This window comes from Ammospiza caudacuta, chromosome 4 (assembly GCF_027887145.1).
Source record: "Ammospiza caudacuta isolate bAmmCau1 chromosome 4, bAmmCau1.pri, whole genome shotgun sequence".
NCBI lineage: Eukaryota > Metazoa > Chordata > Aves > Passeriformes > Passerellidae > Ammospiza > Ammospiza caudacuta.
Window position 1 is genome coordinate 29,097,650 of NC_080596.1, and position 15,495 is coordinate 29,113,144.

At 39.3% G+C, this 15,495-nt stretch overlaps 1 protein-coding gene across 1 annotated transcript in view; it reads left to right on the top strand.

Annotated features, from left to right (window-relative positions):
• BLTP1 (bridge-like lipid transfer protein family member 1) overlaps window positions 1-15,495 on the top strand; it is a 93,532-nt gene that overhangs the window by 51,586 nt on the left and 26,451 nt on the right. The window contains exons 35-49 of the mRNA XM_058802955.1: window positions 488-685; window positions 1,340-1,551; window positions 1,782-1,933; window positions 2,786-2,936; window positions 3,727-3,879; window positions 5,124-5,364; window positions 5,973-6,121; window positions 6,542-6,761; window positions 7,417-7,575; window positions 8,574-8,749; window positions 8,832-9,007; window positions 9,620-10,326; window positions 11,509-11,736; window positions 12,081-12,174; window positions 13,149-13,199. Coding sequence (XP_058658938.1) covers window positions 488-685; window positions 1,340-1,551; window positions 1,782-1,933; window positions 2,786-2,936; window positions 3,727-3,879; window positions 5,124-5,364; window positions 5,973-6,121; window positions 6,542-6,761; window positions 7,417-7,575; window positions 8,574-8,749; window positions 8,832-9,007; window positions 9,620-10,326; window positions 11,509-11,736; window positions 12,081-12,174; window positions 13,149-13,199 — 3,067 coding nt within the window. The remainder of the gene's footprint in view (window positions 1-487; window positions 686-1,339; window positions 1,552-1,781; window positions 1,934-2,785; window positions 2,937-3,726; window positions 3,880-5,123; window positions 5,365-5,972; window positions 6,122-6,541; window positions 6,762-7,416; window positions 7,576-8,573; window positions 8,750-8,831; window positions 9,008-9,619; window positions 10,327-11,508; window positions 11,737-12,080; window positions 12,175-13,148; window positions 13,200-15,495) is intronic.

Genomic DNA, 15,495 nt, shown 5'->3' on the forward strand with positions numbered 1-15,495 from the left:
AACCAAGAAAAGTAATCATCTTCCGTTTAAAAGGTTTGAGAAGAGCCTTTCTGAGGATCTTAGCATCTCATGTTTACTTCAAACATGGGTGCACTTACAAATTAGAGGCAGGGAGTAAGGATTAGAAGGGGGATAATGTGTCTCAGTGTAGTTCTTTGCCTGAGGTATTTGATATTTAGGTATAAAGTGATTTAAAATACTGCTCAGTCCTTGGTTCTTGGTTTTTTTTTCAAATTTAAAAATTATCCTGCCCATATTAACAGACCAGGAGCAAGGCTTTTTTGCCCTCTTTTTGTGCTTCTTTTTCTTGCTCGTGTTTCAAGTTTAAACTTTTTCTTTCTTTTTTTCCCTTCCTTCTCGTTTGAGGAATACTAAAGGGATAACTCCCACAAAACACTCTAAACTTCAGAGAGCTTTTGGAAATTGTAAAGCTTTTCCATTTTGGAGCAAAGTATTAAATATTTATTTATCTTATTTATTTTCACAGATATTGGAACTTGTGCAATAACAGCCATTCCTTTTGGGAAATCAAAAGTTCTTTTTACTTTGGAAGAGTTGGATGAGTTCACTTTTGTGGATGAAACAGATCAGCAAGCTGTTCCAGATGTAGCTCGAATTGGTCCTAGTCAAGAGAAGTGGGGTTGGATAATGTTTGAGTGTGGAATTGAAAATTTAACTATAAAAGGTAAAGCTTTTCAAGGCTGTGTATTGTTTTTTTTTTTAATGAGATTAGTGACAGTTCTGTTGATAGGTCTTCTGGCTTACCAATTATTTGATTAGAAATTGTTAAATCTGGGTGATGCTGAATAGTACATCTCTGTGGTAAACAAATTTCATAGGTTATACAATAAAGACATTTTTAGTTGTAAGTACCACTAATAATAGTATAGGAAATAATTTCATGTAAACTGGTTTCATCAGTTTCTGAACTTAAGGTTGAAATTAATGCTTTCACTCATCACTCAAATCCTTACCTTATCCACAGGAAGTGCATTATAGAGCCAGAGTAGCCAGAGTTTTGCTGTAGGAGGGGAAAGCTAGTTACAAAAAGTAAAAAAAACCGACCTAGTATATGTGTGTTTTCTATCTTCAGGGTTACTTTTTTTCAGAAAATAACGTTTACCAAGTCTTTATGCGAGTACTCTTCATCTACTTGTGGTAGAAGCTCAAAAGGATCAGAAGCTCAAAATTGTAGTGATAAGTTGTTGAGTAAAATGGTAATGCGTCTTGTTTAGCTAAAATCCTGTGTATTTCCCTGCTTAAGCAGAGATCTTCTGTGGGAGCAATAACTTACAGCTGTTTACAGCTGCCAACCTTTACACTCTGGGTGTTTTTACAGGGGGAAGACAGTCTGGGGCAGTGCTGTATAACACATTTGGAGTCATGGGCAAATCAAGAGACACAGAGAGAGGTGGATTGCTTGCATCAAACAACTCTTCAGATTCCCCCACTGGCAGTGGCTACAACACTGATGTGTCAGAAGATAACCTCCCTTGTGACAGAATAAGTCCCTCTTCAGATATTAATGGAAATTCTGTTTCAGATGAGCAGGTTAGTTCAAGCTGGGTAGAAGTCATTAGTCACTCATCCTGTCTGCTTAGACACTAAACTTCCAGCTTTCTGCAGAGTCCCTTGGGAGGAGGAGCATTAATTTATTTTGCTTTGCCTAAATGCCTGTGGAAAAAAAAAACTATGAGCATGTATGGTATGTTAGCACCTTTCAGTGTAACAGTTTTGGAAGTCAATTTCCCTTCTAACTTCATGATTCCTTGTTTTTGAAGGATGAAGGTGTTGAATCAGATGATCTGAAAAAAGATATCCCCTTGATGCCTCCTCCCCCTGACTCCTGCAGCATGAAGTTGACAATCAAAGAAATTTGGTTTAGTTTTGCAGCTCCCACCAATGTGCGCTCCCCAGCCCACATATATTCAAGGTATGATTTTACCTGATATAAAAGAGGGAAAATGACACTTCTGCTTTGTTAAATTGCATTTGTATTTGCTAGGTTCTGAATGGAATTTGAAGCTTTGAAAATGGTAATTTTTATTTTGTGTATATCACAGTAAGGCTTCCACAGAAATTACTACAATAAAAAACTGAAGCAAGTGCTGCTAGAAAATTCTTACAACAAAATTAAAAGCAGAGAAAATGAAGAGTAAAAAAACCAAATGAAACCAAAAGCCTTCACTAGCAACTTCTGGTGAGATAGAAATATATGAGGGAGAAAGGCAGGGGAAGGTGTTTGTTTTGAGTAGATGAAATGCCAGTGAAGAGAGCAGCTCAGTGCTTTTGGTATTCAACTGAATATCATGCATGATCTCACTGCCATGCACTATAAAGTTCTAGATGTGTATTTCTAAGAGTTTTTCACATCATGTAGGTAGAATAAGCCAAATGTTTCAGTCTGTCAGTACAAAGCCATGAGTTAAAAAGTACTCTGCTGGTACTCCTACCTCAGCCCTTTACCAAAAGTCCTTCATGGCATGTAACACTTCAGTGGGATTCAGTCAGTGATGAACATTTTAAACTGTTTGATTTCAGTAGGGAATACAAATGGGAAAAGGGAGGAATAGCAGTAGCAAAAGTGGGAAGAATCAGTGTGTGAGTCAGTAAAACAGAAATTGCCTCAGGTCCGTTTTGCCAGTTTTATGTTCTGGGCACTGAGTCTGTGTGTATTACTTTGCATCAATGCCCCACCTGCATGACTGTCATTTGTAAGAGCACCAGAAAATCCTGCTCATTGCTGCTGGTGCCTGTGAACATCCCTTTCTCTCTGTCTGCACAGGCAGCTGAACCTCCTGAGCACTGCAACGCCTGCAGTTGGTGCTTGGCTTGTTCCCATCGATCAAGTGAAGTCATCGTTAAATAAGCTGGAAACGGAAGGAACCCTGCGAATCTGTGCTGTTATGGGGTGCATCATGACAGAGGCTCTAGAGGTAAATGGCCTTTACAAAATCAGTGAGCCTATCAGAACAGGACAGTGTGATAGACAAAATACAGGTTTTGGAATGCTGGATGCTTTCACTGGCACACTTAGAGCATCTCTTGTGAGCCTTTGGAATTTGTCACAAGAGATGGCAAAAAGCTGTGGTTTTCGTACATAGTCTGAATTCCAGAGCCAAGTCTCATGCTTCTTACAGGAGTGCATCTCCAGGTAAAATAAGAGTAAGAAGTATGGCTGTGGTGCCTGGTATATTCTATGGAGTGTTTTTGTTTGCTGATGGTTGGATTGGCACCATCTAGTGGGAAGATTTGGATGTGACACCCACGCTGAGATCCTGTCTTGCTTAGTGACGTGGATGACCTAAATGTGATGCTGGTTTTCTGCTCTACTCAAAAAATTATCCTTTTCAGCAGTCTCTTATTCCTACCTCCCTTCCTGTTTCTTCTTCCTGCTCTCTTTCTAGCATTAAACCAAATTTTGAAAAGTGCCTGTTCCTTCAAAAATTACAGCTAGCTTTGCATGTATGTCTATTAGTCTAGACGTAATTTTATAAGGCCTGCAGTTTGAATCCAGGCTTTTCTTTTATTGCTTCATATATATAAACATGCATCCAGAGTTGTTTTTCACATGCAGTATTTAAAATAAGGTGGGTACCCATGAGCCAAATCCTTGTTGCAGAAGTTCAAAATGAGGTTAGATGTTTGTTGTCTTATAGATGAGATCTTTTCTTTGATGCTGTTTGCAAGTGTTCATATGCTGAAAATGCTTTTATTTTAATCTAGAATAAAAGTGTGCACTTCCCTCTGAGAAGCAAGTACAACAGGCTTACCAAAGTGGCTCGTTTCTTGCAAGAAAATCCCTCTTGTTTACTCTGTAATATATTGCACCATTACCTTCATCAGGCAAATTACTCCATTATTGAGGATGCCACTATGGTGAGTTACCCAGGAAAACTGGAAATATCTCAGTCCTTTTGTTTCAAATATACCAATTCTAATGTCTTAAATTTGGCAACAGTTTGAGGAAGGTTAAGAAACAAGAAAATATAAGCAAGACTCATATGTATCTTTCAAGTGATAAGTAGATATTGTTTCTCTCATTTTATTTTCTTTGATATCTGCTATTTTTATGACCTGTATATACGCATAATGCTTATCAATCTATTTTATTAGTAAATATGTGAGATCATAAACCAAAAAGGTATGCCTTTAAAACTGTATATGGCTTTTTTTATCATATTTCCTTCCCTCTCTGTCATACTTCAATGGACTTCATATGATTTCATTTTTCATGGTTTTAAAGTGGAATGAGTCTCAATTATTGGGGCAAGTGTATGAACTGGTTAGTTTATTCCAAATTCTCTCCTTGGAACTAGTTTTCATGGAACTAGTTTTCTAGAAACACTGGGGTAATGCAGACAGTTTAAGAAAGGAACTAGAATTGCACAGACTTAAGGGTTTAAGAATCTAATATTTTTTTTGATGGCTTTAGAGTGTTAAGATTGTAGTGGGAAATAGTTATTTGAACAAACATCAGGCAGAAGGGAGGAGTCTTTATTCCTGATTTTATGTCATTTTCATAATCCAATTCCACAGCTGTCAGATTTAAACACTTTGGTTTTCAACATATTCAGCTGAGAGCCAGTGATCAGGAATAGCACAATTTGTGGCACAAATAGCACAGTTTGACTTGTGGTTAAAATGCCAAGCTTTTGTTTCCTTTAGGACAATTCAGTGATGTAATCAAAACAATCCCTATATTTGGCCTCAAATTTATGTTCCAAAAGCACTGCTTATGAACAATTGAAAAAACAATCTTTTTAATTTCATTTCTGTTTGTACAAAGTTGCTATGAATCTTAGCCCATAGCTCAGAGCCTGATAGTTACTCAAGTGCTTTTAGCTTCATATTTAACAAACCTGCTTCCTGTTGTTTATTTTTGGCCCTTTGGGCTGGCTCCTCAGGTCATGTAGATAAATGTGTTTACTGTGTTCAATGAAGCTGTAATTTTTTATCTGTCAGCTCCTTGGCTTCTTTCTTGATGTCTGATGGTGCCAGCATGTTTGTCATAAGCCTCTTAAGTATAGAGATTTAAGAGAGCTTTGCCTTTTTCTCCCTCCAGTTTACTTCAAAATGTTGTGATATGAACTTTTATTTTATATATTTTATTTTTTTTAAAGAGTGATGGTCTTCCTGCCTTAGTGACCTTAAAGAAAGGTCTGGTTGCCTTAGCAAGGCAGTGGATGAAGTTCATTGTGGTCACCCCAGCCTTTAAAGGAGTCAGCTTGCACAGACCAGCCCAGCCAATGAAGCTGCAGCCAAATGCCAGCCACGAGCATGAGGATGGCCTTGGACTGGACAATGGAGGGGGCCTGCAGAGTGACACAAGTGCTGATGGAGCAGAGTTTGAATTTGATGCAGGTATTTTCATCCATAAAAATTCACAGGGGCAAGCAGCTCCTCTCAGACGTTTTTATCTTCTTAACTTTTAGTGTTTGATACATTATAGTCTCCTTAGAATTATCCAGCTTCTTTTTTTATATATATCACCTTCATTCTGAGGCTGCTGCTAACAATGGTAATTATAGTATTACAATAATTAGTGTTTGTTCAGGGAAAAACAAAACAGGAGACCTCTCTTTCTTCATGTCTTGTCTTTTTTCCCTGCACGAAATAAATCAACTTAATTATTTACTACATTTCAATCAAAAGCCAGGCAGCAGTTAGCAGCTTTAAGAGAGCAAAGATATTTGTGTGAGAAACCTGTATGTAGACATACAGTATAAAGGAAATTTTTGCCCCCTTCTCTCAAATATCTGTTTTAATTAAGCAGAAACACTTGGATTACTGAACAAAACCCAGCACACGCCTGTCTGAGGTGTTCTTACTTGTTTATAAATCAGACAGCGCTGTGTGGGTGTGTGCCAGCACTGGGAAGTTCATGACTGCTTGTAGATAGATGTGCCTGATGCTAGATAGATTTGGAGAACCAGGATTATCCGAATGAGGACAGTGTTTGCTTGGTGCAGCCACGGTGAGCGAGCACACGATGCTGCTGGAAGGAACGGCCAACCGCCCTCCCCCTGCCAGCGCCTCCTCCGGGCCCGTCACCGGGGCTGAGATCATGAGGAAGCTGTCCAAGACTCACACCCACAGTGATTCCGTGCTCAAAATCAAGGTGAGTGCACAGGGCTGGGCACCAGGGCAAAGGGGGGTCTGGCTGGCCTGTTCAGGAGCAGTTCTGTAGCTGCAGGTGGGTAAATGCGTGCAGAAAGTTACTATAGTGCATGGAAGGTGTGCTCCTGACCTTACAAAAGGGATGCTCCAGCAGTTGGTCTGTGTTCTTCGTCTGTTCTTTGTTTTCTTGCCAATTAACTTCCTGTGCATCATTTAAGGATGTGCCCTAACCTTTGCAGCCTTTGATCTTTTATTTATGGCAGCACAAACAAGGATTTAACTGTCATGGTACAAAATCAAAGACTGGCAAAGCTCTCCAGTGACTTGTACTAAAATTGTGCTCCAACCTTTTATTCAGACTAAATATTACTTTGTTTTTGCAGTTTCTACAGTACTTCGTTAATTTGCTTTCTGCTCACAGGGCATCCATCCATATCATTCCCTGAGTTACACCAGTGGAGACACAGCTACAGATTCACCAGTGCACGTTGGCCGCTCTGGAATGGGAGTCAGGGAAAGCCCAAGGAAGGAAAGTCTGCTCAGCTATCTCACTGGGAGCTTTCCTAGCCTGCACAATCTGTTGGAAGGGACTCCTCAAAGAAGTTCAGCTGCAGTTAAAAGTAGTTCTTTAACACGAACAGGTAGGATGTAGCATAAAAAAGTAGGATGTAGCATAAACAGGTATGATGTGGCATAATTTACTAGTCTTTTTGAATGAATAAGGAAATAACCATTTTGCATTTGTTTTTTCTTAACCTTTTGAGTAGCTCAAAAAGAGAGCTGAAACTACTATTTCACTACTGTAGTTTGCATATGATAAATTCAAGGTTTAGTCATGGTTTATGAAAATGTTTATTTTCAATAAATATTTTAGAAGCTTGAAGCATTGAAGTGTTTATACTCTGTGTTATTTTTCAGAGTGTATTTTTATCAGTTTTTCTGTGTATGTACAATATATACTATATTTGATATTGTATTTTCTCTAAAACTTCTCTCCTTTGCTGTCAGGGACTGAAATATTGTTCAGAAAAAAAGGTATTTTGGTTTCTTAATGATTCATTTCCTCTAATTAATGGTAGAAATGAGCAAATACAAAGCCATGTGTAGTGCAACATCGATTAGTGCCACTTGTAACTTCTGTGGTAGTGCTGTTTGACACATAATTTAGTGGAATAAACCTAGAGAATTAGGTTTATTTTTATAGTTTCTAGTTGTTGGCAGTGAAATCATGCTGTGTTCCTGGTTTTTGCTGACTTGGATGCCAGAAATGCTGAAGTTTCTGCTTTACCTGCACAGGAAACACTGTGGCCACAGACATGTTGTCTGAGCACCCTTTGCTGTCTGAGCCCTCCTCTGTGAGTTTCTATAACTGGATGTCCAATGCCGTGGGCAACAGGGGAAGCGTCATGCAGGAAAGCCCAGCCACCAAGTCTGGGCACAACAGCCTTCCAACAGGTATTGCTCATTTGCAGCTGAGTTCCAGGTGCTTCTGGGTTGGCTGGGCCTGTGTTTGCCACTTTCTGACTGAAAGTAATGGAGGGAGTGATTTATGATCAACAGGACTTAATTGGTTCAAAGTATTACTTGTGGGACTTCACAGCGACCTGGGAAATGAAAACATGGGATTTAAGCAAAATGGATGTTTTATTTTGCCTCACCCTGCCTCCAAAAATTTAGCTTTTTCTTGCATTTGGAGCAGTATGGCTGCCAAAGCAATGTGTAGCTGCCAAAACTTAAACCATAATATCTTCTTCTGTTGCTGAGTTCCTTCATTTTGTTGGCTATTTTGGATCTAATTTGCATATGCTTATTTTGTGATTTGTGCATTGGAATCCTTGCTCTTTCTCAGTTGAATTTTGAGACTAAACGTGTTTGGGAGTAACTTAGGAATGGGTTAACTTGTGGAAGGGAATAAAGAAAAAATACATTTCTCAAAGTCATAGGTGTATTAAAGAACCAGGTGTAACAATTTATTGCAGCTCATTTATTTTTCTTCTTGGCCTGTCATCATTCAGATTTTTCAGTGTGTATCTTAATTTTCTTTTTCACTAACACTACACTTGAATCTTTTTTCTGTTAACACTCCTTCAACTGTGCTATATTAATCTTAGGCAAAAAGCAGTTGCTTTAGTTTGTTTTTAATATTGAACCAACAGTCTGATCCTACAAACATCATTGTGCTGTACAGATTGTCGTACATATTGAACTATTGTGGTTCCTGTGTAAACTGGAATGTGTTTCTCTGCAGGAATACTCTTTCCAAATTTGAATTGGGCAATCTCTACCCGTTCCAGCAATATCAGGCTGTTTCTTTATCCTGAATGCCACCTTTAGTAAAGTTACAGACCTCGCTGTGTCTCGTTTATCTGTGTAAATAATCTTGCTGAATTTATCAAGTCGCTGGTGGTAAGATTTGCTGTGGTGTTAGTGTTCCATGGGTATTTATTTTCCAGGTGTGGCACCCAATCTTCCTACCATCCCCTCTGCTTCAGACTTCAACACAGTTCTGTCCAGTGACCAGAACACCCTGGATGGCACTCACTCGCAGCACAGCACCAGCCAGGATGACATTGCAGGGGTAGAAGAGGGCAACCAGGGCTTTCCTGCTGTCCAGCTGGCAGATGCACAGGTAACTGGGGTTGCACATGGTGAGCAGGAGTGTGGAAATGATCAAGGCTTTCATAACTCATTGGGTGGGTTTTGTTTTGTAGGTTGTGTTCAAACCTCTGCTGAGTTACACGGGGATTCAGTCACAGGATGCGATGCCCCTGTGCTACAGGATGTACTTTGGAGAGTACCTCTCCTTCTCAGGAACTCTGGACTGCCTCAGAGCAGATATTGTTGATTCAGACACAGCAAAGGAGAGGAAAAGCAAGCGAGCCCGAAGGTATTATGAGAGATTTAAAAACATGTGTATTGGCTAAAGAACAGAAATTAGGCTTTTCATGTGGTGACAGATTTCCAAAGCACTTTCATGGGATAAGGACCAGCCCTTTATTCTTCTGATCTTTTGTTCTGTCTCCCTGTTAAAATATTTTTTTAATCCTCCTATGGAATGATTTGGGAATTGTAACTATTTGAATCTTAGCTCCTTTTGAAAATTGGAGATTGGGGAAGGGGGAGAGCTGGTGGAAATAATAGTGGGGAGGAATTTGGGTGGCTCTGAAGTGGTGTTTGATAATTAATCCTCTAAATAATAATGATTTGAATTCTTCTGAAAATGCTCAATCTTCCCCTGGACCAATTTTGGGCAAAGCTTTAGGATGTAATGGAATGACTGCATGCCAAACTAGGTTTCGTAGAACTAGATGATTTCTATGTTAGTAGCACACAGTGTGAAACTGTAAAAGTTTATTTTATCATATTTAGAACTGTGGTAAAAAGGTGATATCCTAAGGCAAATAAAAGGCTGGGTTCAGTAAATTAGATGTAAGCTGTATTTGACTCTCACTCTCATAAAAAGCAGCACAGTAGTAACTAGTACCTTTCCTTTCCTCAGGCAAGGAGCTGTCAATCTCCCTCCTCTGGAATTCAAACCAGCTTTGATGTTGGAGACTTTCAGCATTAGCGCCGTGGTGATGGAGAAATCCATGTGCACCCCTCAAAACTCCACCAACGCCCTCTCCTTCCACGACTTGAACAAGCGCTACTACAACACCTTCCACTGCAACTTCACCATCTCCTGCCAGTCCATCAGCCAGCACGTGGACATGGCCCTGGTGCGGCTCATCCACCAGTTCAGCACCATGATCGACGACATCAAGGCCACGCAGACGGACATCAAGCTGAGCAGGTACACGGCCGGCTCGGCCTCCCCGACGCCCACCTTCAAAACGCGCAAGCACCGCGACTTCCGCTCCTCGGATTTCAGCCGCAGCTCCCGGGGCAGCCTCAATGGGGGCACCCGCGTCAACAACGCCAAGGGCAAGAGGACAAACAACGACAACAACAAGAAGGAGGCTCGCAACAAGAACTCCCTGGGCAGGTCGGAGCGAAGGACGTCCAAAGTGTCCAGGAAAGGCTCCAAAGATGTTGTTGACCACGTGACCATCCATATGGATGACTCTGACTCCATTACTGTGTCGGAGCAGAGCGAGCCCTCTGCAGAGTGCTGGCAAAATATGTATAAACTGCTCAACTTCTATTCACTCATTTCTGATCCCACTGGCATCTTAGAAAAGTCTTCTGAAACCTTTGGACCAACAGGTAAAGTGGTTCATGAACCCAAATAACCGAGTGTGTGTGGTTTTGCTTAAATGGTGCTTTCTAAAGCTTGCTCGTGATGTCTTTTTGTGAACTGCCCATCCTGTCTAAATTGGATTAGAGGGGCAAGTGATGAGGACAGAGGTGAGCTTTCAATTAGTTCACCAAGATGATGTACAAAAGGTAAGCTTAACTTTTCTCACTAATTGCATAGTGTGGATTGAGTTTGTTCCTCCCAAAGTGCTGTTTTGTGTTCAAGGGGGTTTGGAAATGCTGCATATTATTATTCGTGGGAATATGCAAGCAGGTACATAAAGCCATCCTGAGGAAGTTAATCTCTGCCTTGAGAATGACTGACAGTAAAAAAAAAAAAATCTGTGAATCTTGCTGTGAGAGAAGGAAAGCTGCAATAGTGGTTTTGGTGAAGTCCCACAAAGATTACAAGTGTTTGGGCCTTATTCTCATCTGAAACTTTGAGATCTGGTGTGATTATTACTATTTCTAATGTATTTCAACACAGAGCAGCAAATCTGAGAGCTGACTTAGCATCGTTCTCTTTGTTGCTGAACTTAGGTTGCTGTGAATATGCAGGGGATGGTGTAGTTGCTCTATTGCCATATTTTCTTTGAACTTCTTTTAACTAAAGAACAAAAAACTTCTGAGAGTGTCAGATGGGAACTCGTATTAAACAGATACCAGTGTCTTTCATGCACAGAATATCATAACCACAGAATATCATATCAACATCTGAACAAAGTGTAAATTTTCTTATCTTGTTTTTAGCTTCCTGAATGTTGAAAAGGAAAACTTGTCCATCCAAAAAGATGAATTATAATAATCTTTGCCTGTGCAATGATCAAAAAATAAACAGGGCAATTGGAAACTGTCAGGGCATTTTTCTGGTATAACAATAAAACCAGATCATTACAAATATTTATATGAGGTGAATATATCTGTGAATAATAATGAAACCACATTGCTCATTATTGTCTCCATGGTGTCTTGCGTTCGGTTCAGTTGCAGTGGTATTGGGGTGGAGTGAGTGAAGCACAGATAATATTCCTGAAGAGTTTTCTTGCCATGAAATATCTGTGATCCTCAGTTTGAACTGGAAATGTAAGTGGGATATAGCACGGGTTTATCCCAAAAGGAGCCTTAGGGAGCTGCTGGTGTGTTTGTGTGCAGGTGTGCGCAGCCCCACGGAGCCGGCCTGCAGGGTGGTGTTTGAGAATGAGCAGGACAACGGGCGCAAGCGCAGCCTGGTGACCGCGGAGCCGCAGCACGTCACCCTCATCGTCTTCGGCATAGGCATGGTCAACAGGACGCACCTGGAGGCCGACATCGGCGGCCTCACCATGGAGTCTGAGCTCAAGAGGATCCACGGCAGCTTCACCCTGAAAGAGAAAATGAAAGGTGGGATCAGCTAAAAGCATTCTTGAAACAATTCCATGGCAGCTTTACGTGTGCGTGTGCAGTATGTGTGTGTAATATAATAACATTCAGCAAGTGCTTTTAAAAAATTATTATAAAGGTTGCTGCAAGCTTTTCAGAAAGTGTCATGGAGGAAATTATCTTAGAAGACAGTCACTCATTTTTCAAAAGCTTTTCTCTTGTCACATTTTATATTTGACATCACTTACTGTGACTGCTAAAGCTGTAATTTTTCAGTTATTTTCCTGCTGCAATATTTTTAAAAACAGCACACCTGAAGTATTGTACTGACTGAAATGCTGTTTAAATAAATTTTTTCCCTGAAGATGTGCTACACCAAAAGATGACTGAGACATGTGCCACTGCTCACATTGGAGGTGTCAATATTGTCCTGCTGGAGGGAATTACCCCAAATATACAGTAAGTATGAAGTCTAGAATTTAAAATTGTTCAAATTCATCAAAGTGTTATGAGTTGTATTATTTCTCTTGTGCTTCTAATTGCTTTTTGAAACTTGTAGGCTCAAACCATATGAGATTTGTAGGGAGTAATTAATCTTCTGATGGTAATTATTCATTGGTCATTATATGTTCAAGAGCTATAGTGTTTCTTTAGTAGACATATTTTCCAACTCTCATGATGCATCGTTCTTTGTTCTCTCATGTTAGTTTTGTTGTTCTAATATCCTTTCTCCAGCCTTTATATAATTGACACAAGGTGGCAGGGGAGGGGAGGAGAACCACTTCCTGTGCATGAACATCATGAATCACTTGCTCAGCATCCACATTGTTCTGGCTTTTTTATTTCTGCCAGGTTCACAGACTCAAAAAGGCCATGCATTATTTTAATTTGTTCCCAGCTGCATCTCTTTCTGTTTGAGTTGCAGAATGAGCTGAACCACAATTCTTTGTAGCACAGATCACCCTCACACAATTTGGGTGTTGGCTGGGTAACCCTCAGTATGTGTACTGGTCTGAGAACATGACTCTTGTAGAAAGGGGCTAAACAATGTCACTTGAGTTTCTCTCTCCTTTTAATTCCTGGGTAGTGTGCAGGATGCTACATAGAAATTAAAACATACAGAATTTTATAATTTCCTCATCTAAATTGCTTCCAGTAAGTTTGTTTCAGAGGGATAAATAAAAGTTCCAATCTGACAGTCATGAACATATTGGGAGGATACAAAAGGAAAGGGGGGAAATAACGATAAATCTTAAAAACAACAAGATCAAAGAACAAACATGAGCAAAACCAAAACCTTCATCTTGGTAATTTTAAAAATAAGTGTCATATTGTGGGTTACAAATAATTAACTGACTAATTTTGCATGACTGTTTATTCTTTATTTGCTTTGTTTTTGTTTTTCTTGCTTTCTCTTCAATCTTCATCTGTAGACTGGAGGATTTTCCTACATCTCCTACAAGCACAGCCAAACAAGAGTTTCTGTATGTCATATTATTATGTTTAATAGTCTTGCAATTAACTCTGTGTTGTGTAGATAATGGCTGCTTTCCTACTCTGTGTGATTGTGGAGGCAGATGATGCTTGAATACATCCTGGTTCATCATCTAGTATTACCTAGATAAACTTTTTTAATGAAGCCTGCTAAATATCTGCCTGAAACAAGCCCTTGTTAATGTTAGCAATACAGTTTGAGGGACTGCTATTGCACTGCACTCACTACTGTAATGTTGGAATGGTTTTAGTGCCCCTTAAGTTCTTTAGATCTACTCCTGTACTTATTTTAATGAGCTGAAATAGTGTTGATAAATGTTAGGGAACAAGAGGTGAGATTTGCTTTGGAACTGCTGTGCTTGGAGTGATAGTTGTGGTGTCATTGTGGACAGGGCTGTTCCTTTTTGTCTTCATTTCTCTGTGTGCTGGTTTAACTCCCAGGCATGCTGAAGATCTCTGTCTATTTATTCAGTTTTGTGGTAATGCAGGATTAACTTTAAAATGTTCTTATAGCTCTGGAAGAAGAGGTGATGGACTGAAAACTACAAGTGATGTAGGGCAAATACTGGCATTTGTGTTCCTTTTTGTCTGGTAGCAGCATTAAACCAGGGCATCACTGAGTTGTTGAATTGGCTGCTATATGATGTGGTCAACAAAAGTATAAATGATGAACAGGATTGGATAAATCCATGTTGGATTTATGGTGGTGTGTCATGATGGAGTCTCTGGCTTAGAAAGTGAATTCCTTTTGTCTGGAATTAAGGGAAGGATCCCTTTATTTACACACAGCTGACTCAGTGCAGTAGCTCCTGTGTGTTATTGGCCTCCTGCTGACTCTTTCCCCCCCCCACATACTTGTTACAACATGACCAAAATCTGTTGAGTACTGGCCTTGTAGTCAGTTCTGCAGTGGGACTAAGACTTTTTGTCACTAATTTGTCTGGAGAGTGATCATTTATAGTATTGATGTGAGAATATAGAATTCTTTCTGGAAGCATTATTGGTATAGAAGTTAAATAATGATTAATGATTTTAATGAGATAGAACCAGGTGTGTTACAGGCATGTCACTGTAGGTAAGCAAACTGCAGATCTTCAATAATAAATGGATAGCCAGGCAGTTGTTCCACAGTCATGGAAGTAGGTTTTTTGTAGGCAAGCAGCAATGAAATTCATTTGTTGCATGAAATATGGAGAAAAGCACAGTTAATTTTGCTGAGCTTTCTTTCTCCTGCAACAGCCATACTGATGTAATATATTTTTAATTAAGGAAATGTTTAAAATGGTTTGAATGGAGTAGTATTTTGTGTTTATAGACGGAGATGGAAGTGTGTTCTTGATTGGCTTCACAACAGTTGAGTCAGAATGGTAGCAGGAAGAGAGTGGGACAGAAGCAAATATCAAGAAAAATAATGTTGTTCTTATAAAGTGGTGGATTAAAGCAATTCTGGCTTTTTCTTAAGTAATGTTTATTTGTATAATGTTTTTCTGAAAATTGTTGTGAATTGTTTCTTCCTTCATCACATATTTTGCAATCATTTTTACTTGATAGTCTGCTCTAAAATATTAATTCTGAACTGCTTTAGGTCACTTGCATCTCTGGCACAGCTGTGACAATCTGAGTGTTCCTTGAACTTGAGGCAATTAATTTGCTGTTGATAGGCCAGTGGTTGCCTTACAGTGCTGTGTATTTCTTGATTATTAGCAGAAGGGTGATGCCTTTTTTTCTTTGGTCTGTATTTCCACATCTGGGTTGCTTTGGGCTTGCTGGTATTTTAGCATAAGAATAAGAAACATTACTTAGAGAGTGGAGTTCATAGAATAATCAATCTTCCACCATGAGACCAAACTGTCTATAAACAATTTAAATATGATACAAAAAGTATTTTAGCTATACCCCATGAAATACAGTATTTGAGAAACTTGCATTGAATGTTTTTATGTATTTTATATTGTCTATTTTACATAGTCTATAGTTTATTTTATTCAATTTTTAGTCTGTTTTTCAGCCATTTTAGCTGATGTATTGCATCTTGACAACTACATGTCCTTCTCTTTGAGGCTGTAATTCTGTGTTGGCTGCATAATATACTTCCATTGGGTAACCCTCCAGGAATTGACCATAGAAACATTTATGTGTTACCCCAATATATTTTTAATAGGAGTTTAGTGAATTCTGCTCTGCCTAAATTCTATAATGACATCAAAAACTGTCTGCTTAGTGCAGTTATCTTTTTATCTTGGGTAACCATTGTGAACTATATCCTCCTCAATATTAAAATCAAGT